Source organism: Vulpes lagopus, chromosome 8, assembly GCF_018345385.1.
Source record: "Vulpes lagopus strain Blue_001 chromosome 8, ASM1834538v1, whole genome shotgun sequence".
In the NCBI taxonomy this organism is placed as follows: Eukaryota; Metazoa; Chordata; class Mammalia; order Carnivora; family Canidae; genus Vulpes; species Vulpes lagopus.
In genome coordinates this window covers 127,672,585-127,690,815 of record NC_054831.1, presented here as the reverse complement: position 1 = coordinate 127,690,815, position 18,231 = coordinate 127,672,585, and the positions used below count along the sequence as shown (strand labels likewise).

At 47.6% G+C, this 18,231-nt stretch overlaps 1 protein-coding gene across 1 annotated transcript in view; it reads left to right on the top strand.

Annotated features, from left to right (window-relative positions):
• The window catches only part of VWA5B1 (von Willebrand factor A domain containing 5B1), a 58,145-nt gene that overhangs the window by 32,487 nt on the left and 7,427 nt on the right, over positions 1–18,231 (top strand). Inside the window, exons 9-17 of the mRNA XM_041764828.1 lie at positions 2,051–2,161; positions 4,068–4,270; positions 4,744–4,858; positions 6,489–6,674; positions 9,088–9,271; positions 10,201–10,391; positions 13,915–14,116; positions 14,609–14,929; positions 17,614–17,751. Of these exons, the coding sequence (XP_041620762.1) occupies positions 2,051–2,161; positions 4,068–4,270; positions 4,744–4,858; positions 6,489–6,674; positions 9,088–9,271; positions 10,201–10,391; positions 13,915–14,116; positions 14,609–14,929; positions 17,614–17,751 (1,651 nt within the window). The remainder of the gene's footprint in view (positions 1–2,050; positions 2,162–4,067; positions 4,271–4,743; positions 4,859–6,488; positions 6,675–9,087; positions 9,272–10,200; positions 10,392–13,914; positions 14,117–14,608; positions 14,930–17,613; positions 17,752–18,231) is intronic.

The following is an 18,231-nucleotide window of genomic DNA, read 5'->3' as shown; positions in this document are numbered from 1 at the left end:
TATGAATGGAAATCCATTTCCTGAACTAAAGACCTTTCCAACCTTTACCTTCCAAAATTTTCAGACAATAACTTCCTCTGGCTCTCCTCTCAGTCCCTTTCACCTTTGGAATCTCTCCTGCTGGCTTTTCCAGTTCAGCTCACTGAGCCCAAGGTCATCCCTTCACAAATGGCTTTGCCCTGGCAAAATCCATTCTGCTACATATGCCCCTTTTAGAGAAAGGTGCAGAAATTACCCAGGGCACACACTCCTTTCCCCATTGCCAATGAGGCCATAGGGGGGTTGCTTGGGTCATTTATTGCAACCCATTAGGTAGACATTTTAGGGGGTAAAAACTAGGCTTAGGACGGTAGGAGACAATAGAAATCTGAAGAGCCACACCAAGGGGGAAAGTTCAGCCAATTTAATCTCCTGCAGCTGGTCTCATTCTTCAGCCGCAACATGCTGCCAAAAACATGGCTTTAAAAATTCTAATAGGTGTGAGAAGAGACAATCTGTAGGGATCAGCAGAGTCTCCCGCTAGCAGGAATATACATTAGCAGCTAATGAAAAAATAAGCAGATATTGACTTCTTTTGTAGAGAAACAAAATGTATTGACACAGGCAACAAAAAGAGATGAGGGAACATTGATGTTAATGTTTGCTGTTTACAGAGGGGGATGGGAGTTGGGCTGCAGGTCTGCGGAGCCTGCAAGGCTATATGCTGTGGAAGTTGCCAAGATCCATTCGCAACCGCTTCCTTCTAGATTCTGGAATACAGTTTGTCTCTCTGAAGACATGCTGAGATCCCTGGGGTACCATCAATAAACTACTTGGGGATGAGGGAGAGCTCTGTGCCACAGCAGAGCCACATGAATAAAGATCTCAGAGCTATGTTTTAAAAGCTGTCCTGTCCTTAGGTTTCGTGATCCATTTAAGCAACCTCTTAACCCTCGGAGCCTCAGTTTCCTTATCTGTAAAACAGAGGTGTTGCTATTAATATGTCTCCCACTGGGTTGGTAATAGTAACCATTTACTGAATATCTTCTATGTGCCAAGCTGAGGCTCAGAGGAGTGGCATAACTAGTTCAAGGTCAAGTTAGTAATGGGGAAAGTGAGATTTAAACCCACATTTGTCTAATTTCAAAATGTATTCTTTTATCCACTGTGCTGTAATATATGTTATGGAGATTAAATTAGATATTATTAATAGAAAGTGCTTAGCACAGGGTTTGGCACATAGTAATTGCTTGACAGTTATCATTGCGCTATGCCAACACCATCATCATCATCATCATCCCTCCTGCCATCTCCTCCACCTTTCCTCATTATGATTATTTATTTCAACAGACCTCATCAAGGGCTCCTGGTGTTGCATAGTTAAGTAGGTTAGGACTCTGTAGTGTTCACAGACTTTGGAGGCACGGTGGCACATTTGGGTGCTGCCTCTACCACTATCAGAAGGCTCACCAATGAGTCGTTTCACCTCTCTGTGCCTCAATTTTCTCTTATATAAGATGGTGATAATATTGTGCCTGCCTAAAGGGTCATGGTAAAGATTACATGAAGTAATGCATGTAAAGTATCTCCTGGGCATATAACAAATATGGACTGAAGAGACTGTCCCCTAAGAGATCTGTCCCTCGTTAACCGTAGGTAGGGCACGTCTGATGCAGAAGGCCCTGGATGAAAGCCTCTTCCACCCACAGTGTGTCCTGGACCCAGCCACATGCCTCCCTTAGATGTCGATTTTGTTCTTGCAGAAGGGAGTGGTGCTCCGTGTTCTCTCAGGGTCAGCAGGAGGTGAAATGGAACTGGCAAGCATAATAGAACGGCTTTGAGAAGTCAGACTTACCACACAGATGACAAGTTTTATGACGATGGCTTTGGTCCAGCCTCTGGTTGCTGTCAGCATATTTCTTGATCTGAGGGAGAAGGGACTGTTGGATGGGGCAGAGGGGGTGAAAGCACGTCTAGAGGCTGCTTCTGTGCTGGGATGAGAACATCGATGGGTGGTGGCAGAGCTAGTAACATCTTCCCAAACTCTGAAAATTCCTTTCTTGCCTGCCAGGATGCCATGCTGGTGGCTCTTAAGAGCCTCATGCCAGCCTGCCTCTTCAATGTCATTGGGTTTGGATCCACTTTTAAGACCCTCTTCCCTTCCAGTCAGACCTACAGTGAGGTAAGGAAGGGGCAGGGCAGAGTCCGGAGTGGGTGGGTGGTGAGACGCAGAGGAAAAGAAGAAAATGAAAGTACAGATAACACTGAGGCCCGCCTCAGAAGCTGTCCTCCCATCACACACAAACCTATGGCAACTCCATGATACCCACAAGCAGAGAACTAGAGAGGCTGTCTCTGGGTAGGCCATTTGCTGATATCTCCTCTTCTGATATTCCTCCTCTTTAAAATAGAGACTATTTGGGGCAAAGCATGGGTATGCATGGATAGGGGGTACAGAAAAGGGGGAGAGAGAGGAGATATCCTAGGCCTGCCACTCACTGAAGCATCTGTTTCAAGAGAACGATAGACTCATGCAAGGTTGAACTAAAGAAGCAAATGGTAAGGGGTGACAGAGTGAATAGGTAGGGAGTTGGGCTAAGAATAGAACTCACAAGGCTCAACCTACAATTTAGAAGAAGAGGACCGGGGCCCCAGCAGCACATTCAAAATTGGAGCATGTCCTCTCCAGGTCTAGGAGAAGGAACAAAGAACATAAGGGAGGGAGAGAGAAAGGAAGAACACGTTTCAGTGAAAAATAATTTTATAGGTTTTTAAAACACAAAAATAAATATATTGATTGGCCCACAATTTTTAAATCTGGATAATCAAAAAGAAAAAGTCTTTCATGATAGCATTAGGAAAAAAAAGAAAGAAAGACCAACATTACAAACTCAGTATAAACCCCTTCAGACCTTGTTCTATGCCTTTACCCACATTTTTAATAAAGATAGGATTAGATCTGCCATACTATTCTGTAACCTACTTTCTTTTTTTTTAAGATTTTTTATTTATTTATACATGAGAGACAGAGAGAGAGAGAGAGGCAGAGACACAGGCAGAGAGAGAAACAGGCTCACACAGGGAGCCCAATGTGGGACTCGATCCTGGGTCTCCAGGATCACGCCCTGGGCTGCAGGCGGCCCTAAACCATTGAGCCACCCAGGCTGCCCTGTAACCTACTTTCTAACACAACAGCCTGTCATAAGCGTACTTTCATGTCAGTAAGTATTAATCGGCAACATAACTCTAATGGCTGCCTAATATTTCAATACACGGATAAATTGGGACCTATTGAACTAAATCCCTACAGTTGGGCATGTCAGTTGCTTCCATATTTTTCTATTCAGTCATCTTTGTAGCAAAGGCTCCACACCCATCCTCAGTGATTCCCCTGGGATGAATCCTTAGTCTTGTTGGCTCAAAAGACATATACCCATTTCAAGACTTTTGATACATGCCATTACCCCAAGCATGGCTGTTAGAAGAACATCTTCATGAATCAAGAACAGAACATCCGACATCCGAGGGGAAATCTGTCTTTGCTGCAGTGACATCCATCCAGAGTCCTTGGCCAGTTGGGTTCCACAGTGCTGATCCAGGAGGAAGGGAGTCTGAAGCTCACATGGGGCACATGATTTCCTCAAAGTACTGTAGGGATTTAGTGCCACAGGCAGGCCACAACTTGAGTCTCAAGATTTCTAGTATAACGGTCTTACCTCTACACCTCTTGCCTTGCTCATCAGAAAAAGACACCTCATTTGTGCTGAGCAATCAGTGCTTGACGTGTTACCTTTTCCAGGGGTGTTTATATTTTTAATGAGGAGCAAAGAAAGGACAGTGGTAAGCAAGCACACCATGAGCAGCATTTAAGGTATTTGTAGGGTGTTACTGGGCAGAATCACGCCAAATGAGTGGCCATCCATTCTTCCTGTGTATGGGACAGAGATGAAGTTGGGAACATGGGCCAATCCGGTGAGACCCAACCAAGATCTAGGGAAGCAAAGGACTCATCCTCCAGGGGGTTTACAGGTTGACGCCATATGGTGATTCTAGGGACTATATTCCCTGTCTACGGCCCTTCCCTGCAGGAGAGTGTGGCCATGGCCTGTGATAACATCCAGAGAATGCGTGCTGACATGGGTGGCACCAACATCCTTTCCCCACTCAAGTGGATCATCCGGCAGCCAGTGCACCGAGGCCACCCACGGCTTCTCTTCCTGATCACAGATGGTGCCGTCAACAACACCGGCAAGGTGCTAGAACTGGTGCGAAACCATGCCTTCTCCACCAGGTGGGCACAGGCTGAAGGTCTAGGGCTTTGGTTATCCTGGGCTGCCGTGGGCTGCCCTGGGCTGGGGTGCCAGAAGTGGGGCATCCTGGAAAATGCCAGAAGGAAAGGAGAGACCTCCAATCCTGCAGTGCTTTGCTTCGAGGGTGGCGCAGCTGACTTCAAAATTTGCCTTCTTCCCTCAAAGTTCAGATGGGATGAGATAACCACACCTCTGCATTTAGCTCCCAAAGGGCAGCCTAGGTGGAGGAAGTACTTCCTGCTGCTTTGAGTCTGTCCTGGGGTGGGAGTTTACGGGCTATTGTGAAGGTGAGTGTCCACTGATGGCCCTCTTCCTTCTCCTTCACCTTCTGCCAGATGTTAGGATCAGCTCTGAGATAGCTCTGCTGAATCATGCTCTGTCCTTTTCCCCACCAAAAGGACAAGGACGGCACAGAGGATGGAAAGTAGCAGTCTCTCTCCTCCCCTTCCTCCAGGTGCTATAGCTTTGGAATTGGACCCAACGTCTGCCACAGACTGGTGAGAGGGCTGGCAACTGTGTCCAAGGGCAGTGCTGAGTTTCTGGTGGAGGGGGAACGGCTACAACCGAAGGTAGGCAAAAGGGCCTCAGTCTCTTCTGGTGCTGGTGTCTCAGAGGCCCCAACTGGTCATACAGCAACTCAGTGGTAGAGCTGGGATTTCATTTCACCCAAGGATTTCATTCTCACATCCCAGTGAGAATCAGAGAGGTGGAGGGCACATCAGGCAAGTCCTGGGGCTAGTACAGGACCCTAGACAGCCACTGGATCACATGCTCCATCCATTCGCTGGGCAGGATTGGGGTTTCTGAAAGAGTCACTGCCTCTGTGGATAGAGTTGTGTTTGGGGTCATTTCTGGCTATATAACTGATGATGACAAATGGTGGCTCAGAAACATCTAAAGAACCCAGAAAAAAAGATTATAGTCATCTCTCCATTTTATGCATAGTTGGTACAAATAACCCAATTCTTTAAAAATCCTTGTGTCAGTCTAGATCCTCCTGGAATCAGACACAGAGCTGGATTTAAGAAGTTCATAACTACAGGGACACCTGAGTGGCTCAGCGGTTGAGCGTCTGCCTTTGGCTCAAGACGTGATCCCAGAGTCCCAGGATCGAGTCCCACATCGGGCTTCCTACATGGAGCCTGCTTCTCCTTCTGCCTATATCTCTGCCTCTCTGTCTGTGTATCTCATGAATAAATAAATAAACCCTTTAAAAAAAAGTTCATAACTACAAGAGGTTCCCTGGGGGATAATGTCTGTGAAAGAGAAAAGAGGAAGAAGCAGGAAGGAGAACTCTTCAGCCCCTAATGTACATGCAGGCTTATGAAAGGAAAGGAGGGAAGCAGGATTTGCAGGGAGAGCTTCAGACTGCAAGTCTGGCAAGGTTTCAGCCAACCCAACAGGGATCTCTGGGGCAAAGAGTACCCATTAGGTAGGCAGATTGGGCTAAAATGCCAGGCGCTATCGCTGCCATGCTCAGTCATTGCCTGGGGGCTTCCAGAGAGAGGTGTAGTCTTGACTGGAAAGCTGGGGCTTTGCATCTAGAGACTATCACCTAACTGCGTTGCTTGCCACAAAAGGTCACACAGTCTTCCTCCAAAGGAAGATCTGGAAGACCTTTACGGCTGCCACAATCTCCAAATCATTTTTCTCATATAATTAATCTCATGTAACCTCCAAATCAACTTCGCAGTATGTTTGAAGAAATCAGCTAGGTGATGCTAAACCACAGCTATCAGGTATTAAACACCTATCACAGGCAGCTACTTCAGATCTCAGCTAATCCTCCCAACTACATTGAGAGTTGAAAATTACTAACTCACTTTACCAGGAAAGGAAATTGAGGTCCAGGAAGGCAACTTAACTTGCTCAAGATCACTATCCAGTCCATGCTTTGACACAACTTTGTGTGCCCCCGGACTAAACACAACCCTACTTTGGGTCTTGGGTTTTCCATTATAAAATGCTAAGCTTTTTAGAGAAGCAAGATCTGCTCCAATTCTGACATTCTAGTAGTCTAAAGAGCTCAGAGGCATGTTCACTGCTGGACAAGCCACTCCAAGGCCTACTCTTCTCTGCTCACACCCCCTACAGGAAAGCTCACACCCATGCTCATACTCCCATGGTCTTTGTGTTTCTCATCTGAGCATGCCCCTGTTCACACATGCCACCAACCTGTGTTCTGACCCCACCCAACAGATGATCAAATCCCTGAAGAAGGCCATGGCCCCAGTCCTGAGTGATGTAACTGTGGAGTGGGTCTTCCCTGAGACCACCGAGGTCCTGATCTCGCCTGTCAGCACCAGCTCCCTCTTCCCTGGAGAGCGGCTGGTGGGATATGGCATTGTGTGTGATGCCTCCTTATACATCTCCCATCACAGATCTGTAAGTATCTCAGACATTCCCGAACAGTAGGGCTCCACAAACTTGCCCACAAAGCCATCCTCAGCTGGAAACACTATTAATTGCTAGGAATTAATTGGATCTAGGTTTACAGTTATGGGGGGTATGGTTGCCAGGCCATGGGCATGTGGTCACGGTGGCACTGCTTGGATAAATGCTATCATCACAATATGTGGTTCTTAAGATCGCCTACAGCAGGAAAATTAGGGGAATATGTTTAAAATGCAGAGCCCAAGGGACACCTGGGTAGCTCAGTGTGTTAAGCGGGCAACTCTTGATTTTGGCTCAGGCCTCAATCTCAATACTGAGTAGGGCTCTGCGTTCAGCAGGGAGTCTGCCCCAGGATTCTCTCTCTCTCTCCCTCTGCCCCTCTCCCAGCTTGCTCTTTCTCTCTCTCTCTCTCTCTCTCTCTCTCTCAAATAAATAAATAAACCTTTTTAAAAAATAAAAATAGGGACACCTGGGTGGCTTAGTGGTGTGGCTCCGGGCGTGATCCCGGAGTCCCAGGATCGAGTCCCACGTCAGGCTTCCGCAGGGAGCCTGCTTCTCCCTCACCTATGTCTCTGCCTCTCTCTCTGTGTCTCTCATGAATAAATAAATAAAATCTTTTAAAAATGAAAAAATATATAAAATAAAATGCAAAGTCACTGAGCTCTTCTGAAATTAATAATACCTGTATGTTAATTAACTTAGAGTAAATAAAGTAAATTAAATTTAAAAAATAATTTAAAAAAATAAACGCAGAGCCTAAGCTCCAATCCTGGTCTACTGAATAAAGTCCTTGAGGGTAAGGCCCAGGAACCTGTATTTTACATAATCTCCCCAAAGTGATTTTGATAAACAATTCGGTTTAGAACAACTGCACTCAGTTTTGTTTCCTCAAACACTCTATTCGGGTCACGTCTCCTCAGATGAATTTGTGTTTTATTTACATGGATAATTCTCTTGTATGTGGTGACAGGAGTGAGATAAAAGTGAGGAACTTCTCAAAGGAATGTGGAATTCATGCTAAAATGTGGGAGATTGCCTGAGATTTCCATCCTTCCTCTTTAGTGAGAGTCTCTACTTCTGCTTGAAGGATTTGTCATCTTGTTTTATTTTTAAGCAGGGGTCACAAACTCATTGCCTAGAGAGATTGGGCAGGTATAAAATGAATGAGATGGACTTCTAAAAATAAAAGGGGAAAATGCCATGAGGGATAGCAGTTGTCACAGAATCCATAGACAGGCCATAAGAGCGGTAAGGAATATGGCCAACGGGATAGCACACACCCATCTAAACTGAGTGGCCCCTACGCAGCTCTAACAAACTTTCCATGCAGGAATGTGGGCTCTGTGTTACATGTGTTTTCAATCTTGCAGGAGATGTCAGAATTTTGTGTGATATTTCCAGATTTTAGAATATTATGGAGTCTTCTAAGAATCATGGTCAGGGTAATGGTTAATGTGTTATGGAGAATGGGGCATTCAAACGCAGGGAGAAGATGCTAAACAGAATGTTAGTCAGTCTGTGAATAATCTAGACCCTTCCCGGGGGTCTGAGAGGCAGCAGATCATCAACAGACCCTACCACTGGAAGGAATCAGCAAATAAATGCCTTCTCCTTTCCTTACCCATGAGACTGGCAAAGTTTTCTCCTGCTACTAGCAAAGCTGTTGGGGAAGGGTACCCTTGCATATTGTGGTGTAAATATGACTTGCCCCCCTGGAAAGCAATCCAGAAATAACTAATGGAATTAGAAAGACATGACTTTTCAGCCCAGAAATCCCTCCTCAGAATCTAACACAGAGAAATAAAAGTGATGTAATGGATTTATGTCCAAAGATTCACTGTAGCAATTTTTTTATGGTGCAAAAATAAATAGCCACAACGCAAATGCTTAAAAATAAGGAGTGGTTGAATGTTGTTCAGTCAAAAGTTAAAAAGAAGAGTTGATATGCAGGATTTCCAAGATGTTTTAAGTGCGAAATTCAAGATACTGATAAATGCAAGTAATATAGTCCAGCTCTTGTAAAATAAAAATTACCCAAAGCCCTTATGTTTTATATATATGTTTATATCATGGAGAATGGAATGGAAGGAACAGATGGTTCATTTTGTTAATTTTGGTTACCTATTTGGAGACATAACGGCATTTAGAATTACATTAAAATTTTTTTAAATAAAGAAGATAATTAAAAATATAAACAATATAAATGTTATGAAGTCAGCTCCATTCACCGTCTCTTAAACAGAAGTCTGTCTAAATTACTCAAGCGAGCAGAAAGCCTTCCTGTTAGTCCAGATCCTCAAAGGTGGAATGTCCACCACCTCCTGTCACACCCCTGGCTGCCCTGCAGATGTTCTATCTGACACCCAGCCCCACTCCCAGCTCTCTTTTGTCTCCCTCCCTCCAGGACAAGAGGAGACGATACAGCATGCTGCACTCTCAGGGGTCCAGCAGCTCCGTTTTCTACCACTCCCAGGATGAGGGGCCCAGCCCAGACGGCCGAAACTGTACCAAGAGCGTGGGGGAACACTTCAACCTGAGGCAGCCCAAAGATGCCCAGCCATCCACCAGAGACTCCACCACTAATCCTGGTTAGTCCACTGCTCCTTGTGCTTCACTCTATCTTCCGAGGAGGCCAGGCTTGCTACATTTTACTGAGCACTTACTATGTACTAAACACTTTATACAATCTCACGGAATAGTTAGCAAAGGTAGAGATGGGTCCTAGTCTACCTATTTTACAGGTGATGAAACTGAGGCTGGGAGACTAAGCTATTTGGCTAAGCTCACAAAACTTGAAAGAGAGAGGGTACAGACAGGTCTAAAGCAGTTTGCATCTAGAGCCTGCTAATAATTTCCATTCGGAGGGCACGTATTGATCATCTTTTAAGGCTGAGTACTGAACACAGCGTGGGAAGCAAAGATGACCCAAACACGGACTCTTGTCCTTCAGAAGCTTTCTGCCTAGTGGAAGAGATACAACTGGCCCTAACTCTGATAGAAGCAGAGTGACAGGGGCCACGGGAAAGTTTAATAAGCTACAGGGTCCCAAGGAAAGACACATTGGTAGAAGATATCAACAGAGACACAATGAGGGCATCGATTCTTAGAATAGGAAGGAGAGAGGAGATTCCAGGCAACAGAAACTGGCTGAGCAAAGATGTACAAAGGTGACCCCTAGAAAACACACATACAATTGATTATCTGGTATGTTTGGAGCACATAGTACATGGAAAAAATTCTGTATGTTGGCAAATTGAACACCAATAAAAAATAAATTTATTATTTAAAAAAAAAAGAAAAAGGAGCACATAGTACATTGAAAAAGAAAGACAGTAGTTGGGCAGGTGGATTAGGTAAGGCTTGGAACGCCAGGTGAGGTGAGACACCTACAGATATTTCAGCGGGCAAGCAGCGGGATGGTGCAAGAAGTTTCCAAGCAGGAAAGGAGCATGCAGGCCCCTCCCTCTTTCCCCACTGTTCTCTACCCTGATGGCTCCCCTGTCACCACCCTACCCAGGTCTAGACTTCTCCCAGAGACGACGGGCATATAGCACCAACCAGATCACCAACCACAAGCCCTCCCCAAGGGCCGCCACAGCCAGTGATCCCACAGTGCCTGCCAGGAGATACCCACTTCGGAAAGCCAAGCTGCAGGACCTCACCAACCAGACCAGCACAGATGCCCCGTGGTGGCAGATTGATTTGCAGGTACCTAAGAAGAGCAGGTTGGAGCTGGGGGAGACCATAGATGGGGAGAGAACTGTGTCCTGCTTTGGCCACAAGGATGGAGCCTGTCTACTACTAACACCACAAAATGAGCGTCTTCCTCCTCATTTTTCTAGATCTTCATCTGCGTGACCCCCTTTCTAATAATGGTACCTAGTGGTCAGTGACATCACCCATTCTCTGTACACCACACTTCCCAGCTGGCAAAGAGCATCCTCAGCTACACTCATTTGATTTTACAGCACTCTGGGAGAGGCAGGAGTGGGGAGCTGGCCACCCCCACTCTGTATAGATGTGGAAACTGAGGGCCAGAAAGGTAAAGTGGCTTATCCAGGGTCACACAGCCAGTCAGGGGATTGCAACCGAGGACCCTGTGCCTGCAAAGCCCTCGCTTCCCTCCTCCCTCACACTGCACTTTCTCTAAATCCCAAGGGTTGTACATTCACTCCAGGCAGAGATCATCTCAGAGTTAGAGCCAGAACAGGACCAGTCACCCACTGTTCAGCTAGACCAGAGTTTCTCAGCCTCAGCACTATTGACAGTTCTTTGTGGTAGGGGCTGTCCTGAGTATTTGTAGAATGTTCGGCCGCATTCCTGGCCTACATCAACCATGATAACCAGAACTGCCTGCATTCACTACCAAATTCCCCTGGGGAAGAGGGCAAGATCACCAGATGGAGAAACACTGTCTTAAACCAAATCGGTGGTTGTTATTATCTGCATACCTTCTCCCATTTTTTTAAGAATGGGCTTCATGTAGCTTTGTCATTGTAAGTCAGGGTTTCATAAAAACAGCCTTTCACTCTCCCACTCCCACCCACCACCACCATCCCTCCCCACCTCTCCTAAGCTCTTACACTCCCAAAGGGCGGAGATATTGCCACCTTGTCCCCAGGCCCCTCTCTGTGCTAGACTTAGCCAGGGATCACTTGATGCAGTTGGAAGACACTGACCATAGAGTCAGGTGGGCTCTGCTCCTCAAACATGTTGCTTACCCTCTCTGAACCCCAACTTCCCCATCTCTGAAATAGGGAGAGTAGTTTGTAGAGCTGATTGAGCTAACTGTCATCAGCAGATATTGATCGGGAGCCAATGTGAGTGGAAGGCTTGCAGGCAAAGGCTGATAGGAGGTGAAAGGCCTGGTGCAGGACCTGGTAGATACAGCAGGTGTCCTTTAAATGCAACTCTACTTGGTGAGAGCTCTGGGCAGCTTAGCATCTGTTCTCTCCTGCTTGCTTCTGGCCTATCTTTGCTCATGTCTCCCTGATCCCCTGCTCAGCTTCTCCAGTCTGATTCTCCCCAACACACTTGTACAGATGCACACACATGCAATGCACGCACACACATGTATACACTCCCTGCAGCCTCTGGCTGGGTGAAGGCCTGAATCTTAGACTAATCTGTTGCCATGGAAACTAGCAGCATCTGTTTCTCAGTGTGGTGGTGATGGTGGGGCAGGGGTGAGGGGAATCCCAGTCTCTGATGGGAGACAGGGATTAAGGATCCCTTGGGATGCAGCAGCCTTGGCTGGGTACCAACTCCTACCGAGGCAGTCCTACCAATGACTAGTCCCTTTCTTCTCCCACACCCTTGTACCATCTCTGGGGCTTCAGGCCCAGAGGAGACAGGAAGGAGGACCCCAGCCCCTGCCCTAAAGGAGCCCCCATCTAATGGAGATGCACAATCCTCTTCCCAGTAAATACTTGATAGAGTTGAGAAGGCCTCGATGCTTAACTGTCAACCTAAGAGGCACTTTTTCTGTTTCACCTTGCAAGTGCCTTTGTCCACCCCATCCCCTCCCCCTACCAAGCATATGTGTTCCTGGAAGCACAATATTCATTTTTAATTAGTTTAATATTCTTTAATTACAGAAGTAATACATAGAGTTTGCAATGAAAACCCTCAAACAGTTCAGGCAGGTATAAAGTAAAAATATACCCCTTCCCTTGCCCAAACCCACTGATTTTCAGTGTTTCCTTCCAGAAATACTACAAACACACACACACATGCAACATACATATATGCTTTGAATAATCACAATACAAATCTCCAATTATATCCAATTGTTATTAGATATCTCCAAAATCCAAAAGCAAATCTCCAATGTACTCTTTTAATGTCGTTTTAATTCTTTTTTTTGGCATACAGCAAAATTCCTCTTTCTGGTGAACAGTTCTGTGGGTCTTGACAAACGCAGAGTCATGTAGCTATCTCCACAATCAAAATGCAGAATGGTTGCAATTTACTTTTTAAAAATATGTTTGATCTTGGACATCTTCCCACACTGATATGAAGAAATCTGCCTCTTTCATTTCAGTGTTTGTTGTGTGGCATTCCGTTGCGTGGATCTACCCTAACTTATTTGTCAACCCCTACTGGGGTGCATTTTGAAAGTGTCCAGATATTCAATTTTACAAACAATGCTGCAACAAATCGACAGTATGTGCACATAGATATTTGCATGCTTGTGCATTTCCCCAGAACTTCTAAAAATGGAATCACTAGGTCAAAGGAACTTGTACACATTTAGTGTTTATAGCAGACTGCTAAAGTGTCCTCCTACAGGTGTGCATCAGGTCACACTCCCATCAACAGTCCATGAGACAGATCCTGTCTCCCCACTGGCCACAATGGGTGTCAGCAAACGTATAAATATTTGCCAATCTGGAAGATGGAAAAAAAATCATATAACTTACTTTAGAGCAATGCTCACGAGAAAGAACATTTATTCATACTTTTATGAATTTTATTTATTGGATACTTTTTCTGTGAGTCAACTATAGATGCCCCCCTATCCCAGTGATTTGTAAGAGCTTTTTCTTGAAAATGATCTTTGTCATGCATGTTGCAGATGTATTTCCCAGTTTATTCCTTGCCTTTTGGTGTTTTTTGTACCAGCACAAGAATAGACAGATTAAACCCACGACACAGAAGAGAAGGTCCAGAAATAAAACCAATGTACATGAGAGCCTTGATAGGATAAAGGTAGGGAATCAATAAACCCTAAAAACTCAATAAATGACTCATATTTAATAAATGGTGTTGAGATCTGTACTACTCAGAAAAATCAAGGAAAAGGTTCCTATTTCTTTATACCAAAATAAATTTCATGTGAATCAAAGATTTAGGCAAACAAAAATAAATCAAAAAAATTCTAGAATTTTTTTTTGAGTGGGAAAGACCTTTTAAGCATGACATATGAGAAGACATAAGGAAAAGGCTGATAATTTTAGCCTCCTCCCAACATACAAAGTTTTCAACTTTATGACAGAAAAGTGGGTTTAGAATATTATCCATGGTATGTGATTTTTCCATGGTTTGGACTTTATCCATGCTTCGGGATTATTTGTGTTGATGTTTCTCAGGGGTAGTGGACAGTAGTTTATGTGTCCTGGGGTACTTTAGAAGGACTTGGGGTGCCCAGGAAAAGTGCTGTGGCTAGGGGTGCAGGGAAGGGGACAGCCACCAGGAGCTCAGCCTCCTCCCTTCCTTCCTACACTCCTAGCCCTTGTTGAACAGTGGTCCGGATCTGAGCCAGGGCCCCAAACTCCGGGGCCCAGGGGCCCGCAGGCCCTCTCTGCTGCCCCAAGGCTGCCAGCCCAGCCTGGCCTCCAACCAAGAGACCCACACCTGGAGCCCCATGAAAGAGCTGGATCTTGGGTCTAACCTGAAGCCTGCCTCAGACAGCCGTAGCCCCGGGGACCTGGGTAAGTGCCCACAGAGTCTAGGGCCTGACTGGGGACAAGGAGGAAATCTCCCCTGTAGCCCAGCTTCAGATGATAGGACGGAGGGCAAACGCCTTCATCTGGGCCCCTGGTGGGGATGGAGAGGCTGTTGCTCATCCCTGCCAGAGAACTTCACCAATCCCACTTTTCCCTCCTCAATCTGGCCCTTGGGCTGGCTGTGAGGCTCCCAGACGTCCCGGTGGCTGCACTCTTCCCTGCCCAAGTGTCCCCACCCCACCCTATCTGGCCACCAGGTACTGGATTCCTGGGGGGTGGGTCTGTCCCATTTGGGGGACAGGTGCATACCATCCAGTTGCCCTAGGGAAGGATTCCTGTGTTCCTTGAGGTGGAGGGTGGGGGTAAGAAGACTGTATTTGCTTGGGATGTCTGCGCCCTAGGGAGGAACGATGTCCCTGGGGGTTGACCCTCTGTGCCCCAGCTCAGAGCACGGCCTGGCTGTCCCTCCGCCCGCAGAGCCGTCCCACCACCCTTCCACTTACGAGATGGAGACGTCCTCGGACTGGGAGCCCCCGGCCGGGGCTGAGTCCGAGGAGCCCATCAACCCCGGCAGGCCGCCCACCCCAGGCCCGGTACTGGGCAAGGCCGTGGTCAAGGGCTTGCGCGACAGCCAACGTTTGCAGTGGGAAGTGACCTTTGAGTTGGGGCCCCCCGGCCCGGAGCGGGGAGGGGCACACGACGCCGACCTGTGGAGCGAGACCTTCCACCACCTGGCGGCCCGCGCTATCATCCGGGACTTTGAGCAGCTGGCGGAGCGCGAGGGCGAGATCGAGCAAGGTGAGCTCCCTGGCCTGCCTGCCAGCATCTTCCCGACCGCCTCCCGGAGCCCCTCCCCACAGCCCCGCCCCCGGCCCATCCCACTGCTTCCCTTGGCTCCGCCCCCTCCTCACAGCCCCGCCCCCGCCCCATCTCACTCCTCCCTTGGCCCCGCCCCTTCCTCACAGCCCCGCCCCCGCCCCATCCCACTCCTCCCTTGGCCCCGCCCCCTCATCGCAGCCCCGCCCCTCTCCTCCCTTGGCCCCGCCCCCTCCTCACAGCCCCGCCCCATCCCACTCCTCCCTGGCCCCGCCCCCTCCTCACAGCCCCGCCCAATGCCCCGTCCCACTCCCCCCGCCACGTCCCTCCCTTCTCCCCGTCCCGGGGTCCCGTCCCCACCTCCCGCCCCGCCAAAGGCCCCATGCCCCTCCAGGCCCCCCACCTGTGATCTCTCCTCCCCTGGCTTCAGCAACTTCCTCCTTCCCACAGCCTTGCCATTGTCTAGTGCTCCACCTCTCGTCTCCCACCGCTGCCTCCTGGTGCCTCCCCTCTGCGCACCTTCCACCTCCCCCCTACACACACACACACACACACACACACACACACACACACACTCCAGGGCTCCATCCCTTCCTTGATCAGCCCCCAGCCCCCAGCCGCCTCCCGCGCCTGCCCTGAGCTCCTCCAGCGCTCCCACCCCGACCGGGATCCGGTGATCTGTCCTCTCCTCTTGTTCCTTTTTCCCCTCTGCTGCTGTCCCGCATTCCTCCTCACTTCCCTGGGCACTTTACAGCGCCCCTTTAGAGCTCCAGAGAGAGAACAATGGGGCCGGCCCTAATCCCAGGGGACCTGCTCCCCGGGGACCACACCTTCTTAGGAACCCACTAGACCCAGTTGGTCCACGCACTCATCAACACCATTTATCGATTTTGGATCATTTGGGGCCAGGCTCGAGGCTGAACGGTGCAGTGACCATCACAATTCCCACCCTAACTTAGGACGCGGACTAGCGGGGAAGCTGACACAAATCAAATAACCATACACACAATCCACTGAGTGCATTTGTCCTAAGTGCTGTTAAATACAGGGGTCCAAGGGGCACGTGGATGGCTCAGTAGGTTAGCGTGTGCCTTCAGCTTATGTCACGATCCCAGTGGCCTCCCTGCTCTGCCGAGAACGGGCTTCTCCCTCTCCCTCTCCCTCTGCTGCTCCGTCTACTTGTGCATTTTCTCTGTGTGTCAAATAAATAAGTAAATGATCTTTTTAAAAATACAGGGATCCAAGAAATCCTATAACATTGGGGGCAAACTTTCTTTTCCTAAGACAGTGACTCCTGAGATCACGATGGTGCACACTTGGAAAATAGATTGGTATAGGTATAAATAGAGACAACTATTTGTCCTAACTTTGTGCTATGTTTATATAATAACATATTGCTTATATTTTACGTTATTTGTACTTCTGTATAATACATAATTTTTTTTCAATGAGCACCTCACCTTACAGTTTACAAAGCCCTTGTACCTCCTTCACCTCCTTGGCTCCTCACACAGCCCTCTGGAGGCAGTGAACCACAGAGACTGCTCACCTGTTCCGAGGGAAGAGCTTGGGCTTTGGGGTCAGATCACCCTAAGTTCTGATCCCAGGACCATTACTAACTCTGTGTGACCCTGTGTTCTCCACTCTCCCTCTCAGGTTTTCAATCTTCTCTGCAAGATTGTCCCAGTGGGCCAGACCACTGGTCCCCACTCAGCCAGGGGACCTGTGAAATCCTACAGCAGTGTTTTCTTTTTTTTTTTAAACATTTTATTTATTTTTAGAGACACAGAGAAAGAGATGCAGAGACACAGGCAGAGGGAGAAGTAGGCTCCATGCAGGGAGCCTGATGTGGGACTCGATCCAGGATCTCCAGGATCATTCCCCAGGCTGAAGGCAGCGCTAAGCCACTGAGCCACTTGGGCTGCCCTGCAGCAATGTTTCTATCAGATAGCTGCAAAATGAAAATAGAGAATACATAGAGGTGACATAGAGGTTTTGGGGGTTTTTTTAAATTTTATTTTTAAGTAATCTCTACACCCAATGTGGGGCTCAAACTCACAACCTCAAGACCAAAGGCAGCATGCTCCACTGACTGAGCCACCAGGGGCCCCTAGAGGATGTTTTTCATAACACTCAAGTTACTTAAGGGGTGTAACTGTCTTTTTGTCCTAGATGTCTTAGCTCATTTATATTAAAATATTCTTATTTTAGGGGCAACTGGGTGGCTCAGTCAGTTAAGCAGTTAAGCATCTGCCTTCAGCTCAGGTCATGATCTCAGAGTCCCAGGGTCAAGACCCCTGTCAGGCTTCTTGCTCAGCCGATGGTCTGCTTCTCCCTCTCCCTCTGCTCCTTCCCACCCTCCACTAGGGCTCTCTCTCTTTCTCTCACTCTCGCTGTCACTCTCTCTTATAAATAAATAAATAAATAAATAAATAAATAAATAAATAAATAAAGTAAAATGTCCTTATCTTATGAAGTGATGATGGAAGTTAATAATCTTGGGGGCAGGGGTTGAGGTCCTTAATTGGCAAGTGGGCAAACCCCTTGATCTTAAGGGCTTTTATGTAATCTCAAAGATGGGGACTACTGGTCTAGCCCTTCTTTCCACTTGCACAACTTCTGTGTCAGCGAGGCCCTACACTGACCCCCAGCTCCTCCCTCCCCAGGGTCCAGCCGCCGCTACCAGGTAAACGCTGTGCACACCAGCAAAGCCTGCAACGTCATCAGCAAGTATACAGCCTTCGTGCCTGTGGACATGAGCAAGAGCCGGTACCTGCCCACCGTGGTGGGGTACCCCAACTCTGGTAAGGCAGATAGGCACTTTTGAGGGCCAAATGGCTCCCCCTACCTTGGCTGGCAGAGGGGAACTGGGACACAAAGGAGCACAGACCCGCAGAGAAGGGTACAAGGAATGGCTTAGAAGCAAAAAGGCCTCTGGCCGATGATTCCGTCCCCATAGGGTGCTAGGTACATGAATCCCCATCCCGCAGCTCTGCAGAAGGCAATGAAAAGGGACCCCACCCCCCTTTTCCCCACCAAATGAATGTGACTTTATTGTATTTTTTCAATTGGGACAACATGTGTGTCCTCTGTAGGAAATTCCAAAATACAGAAAGACATAAAATAAATAAAAGTGCCTGGAATTGGCAGGCATCCAGAAAGGAGCACGAATCACCTCCTTGGTGGGACCATCCTTCCAGACTTCTCTCTATGAATATCTACATGTCGAGAAATCAAAAGACAGATCATTTTTCATGGATTGGATTATACCAATATGTGCTATG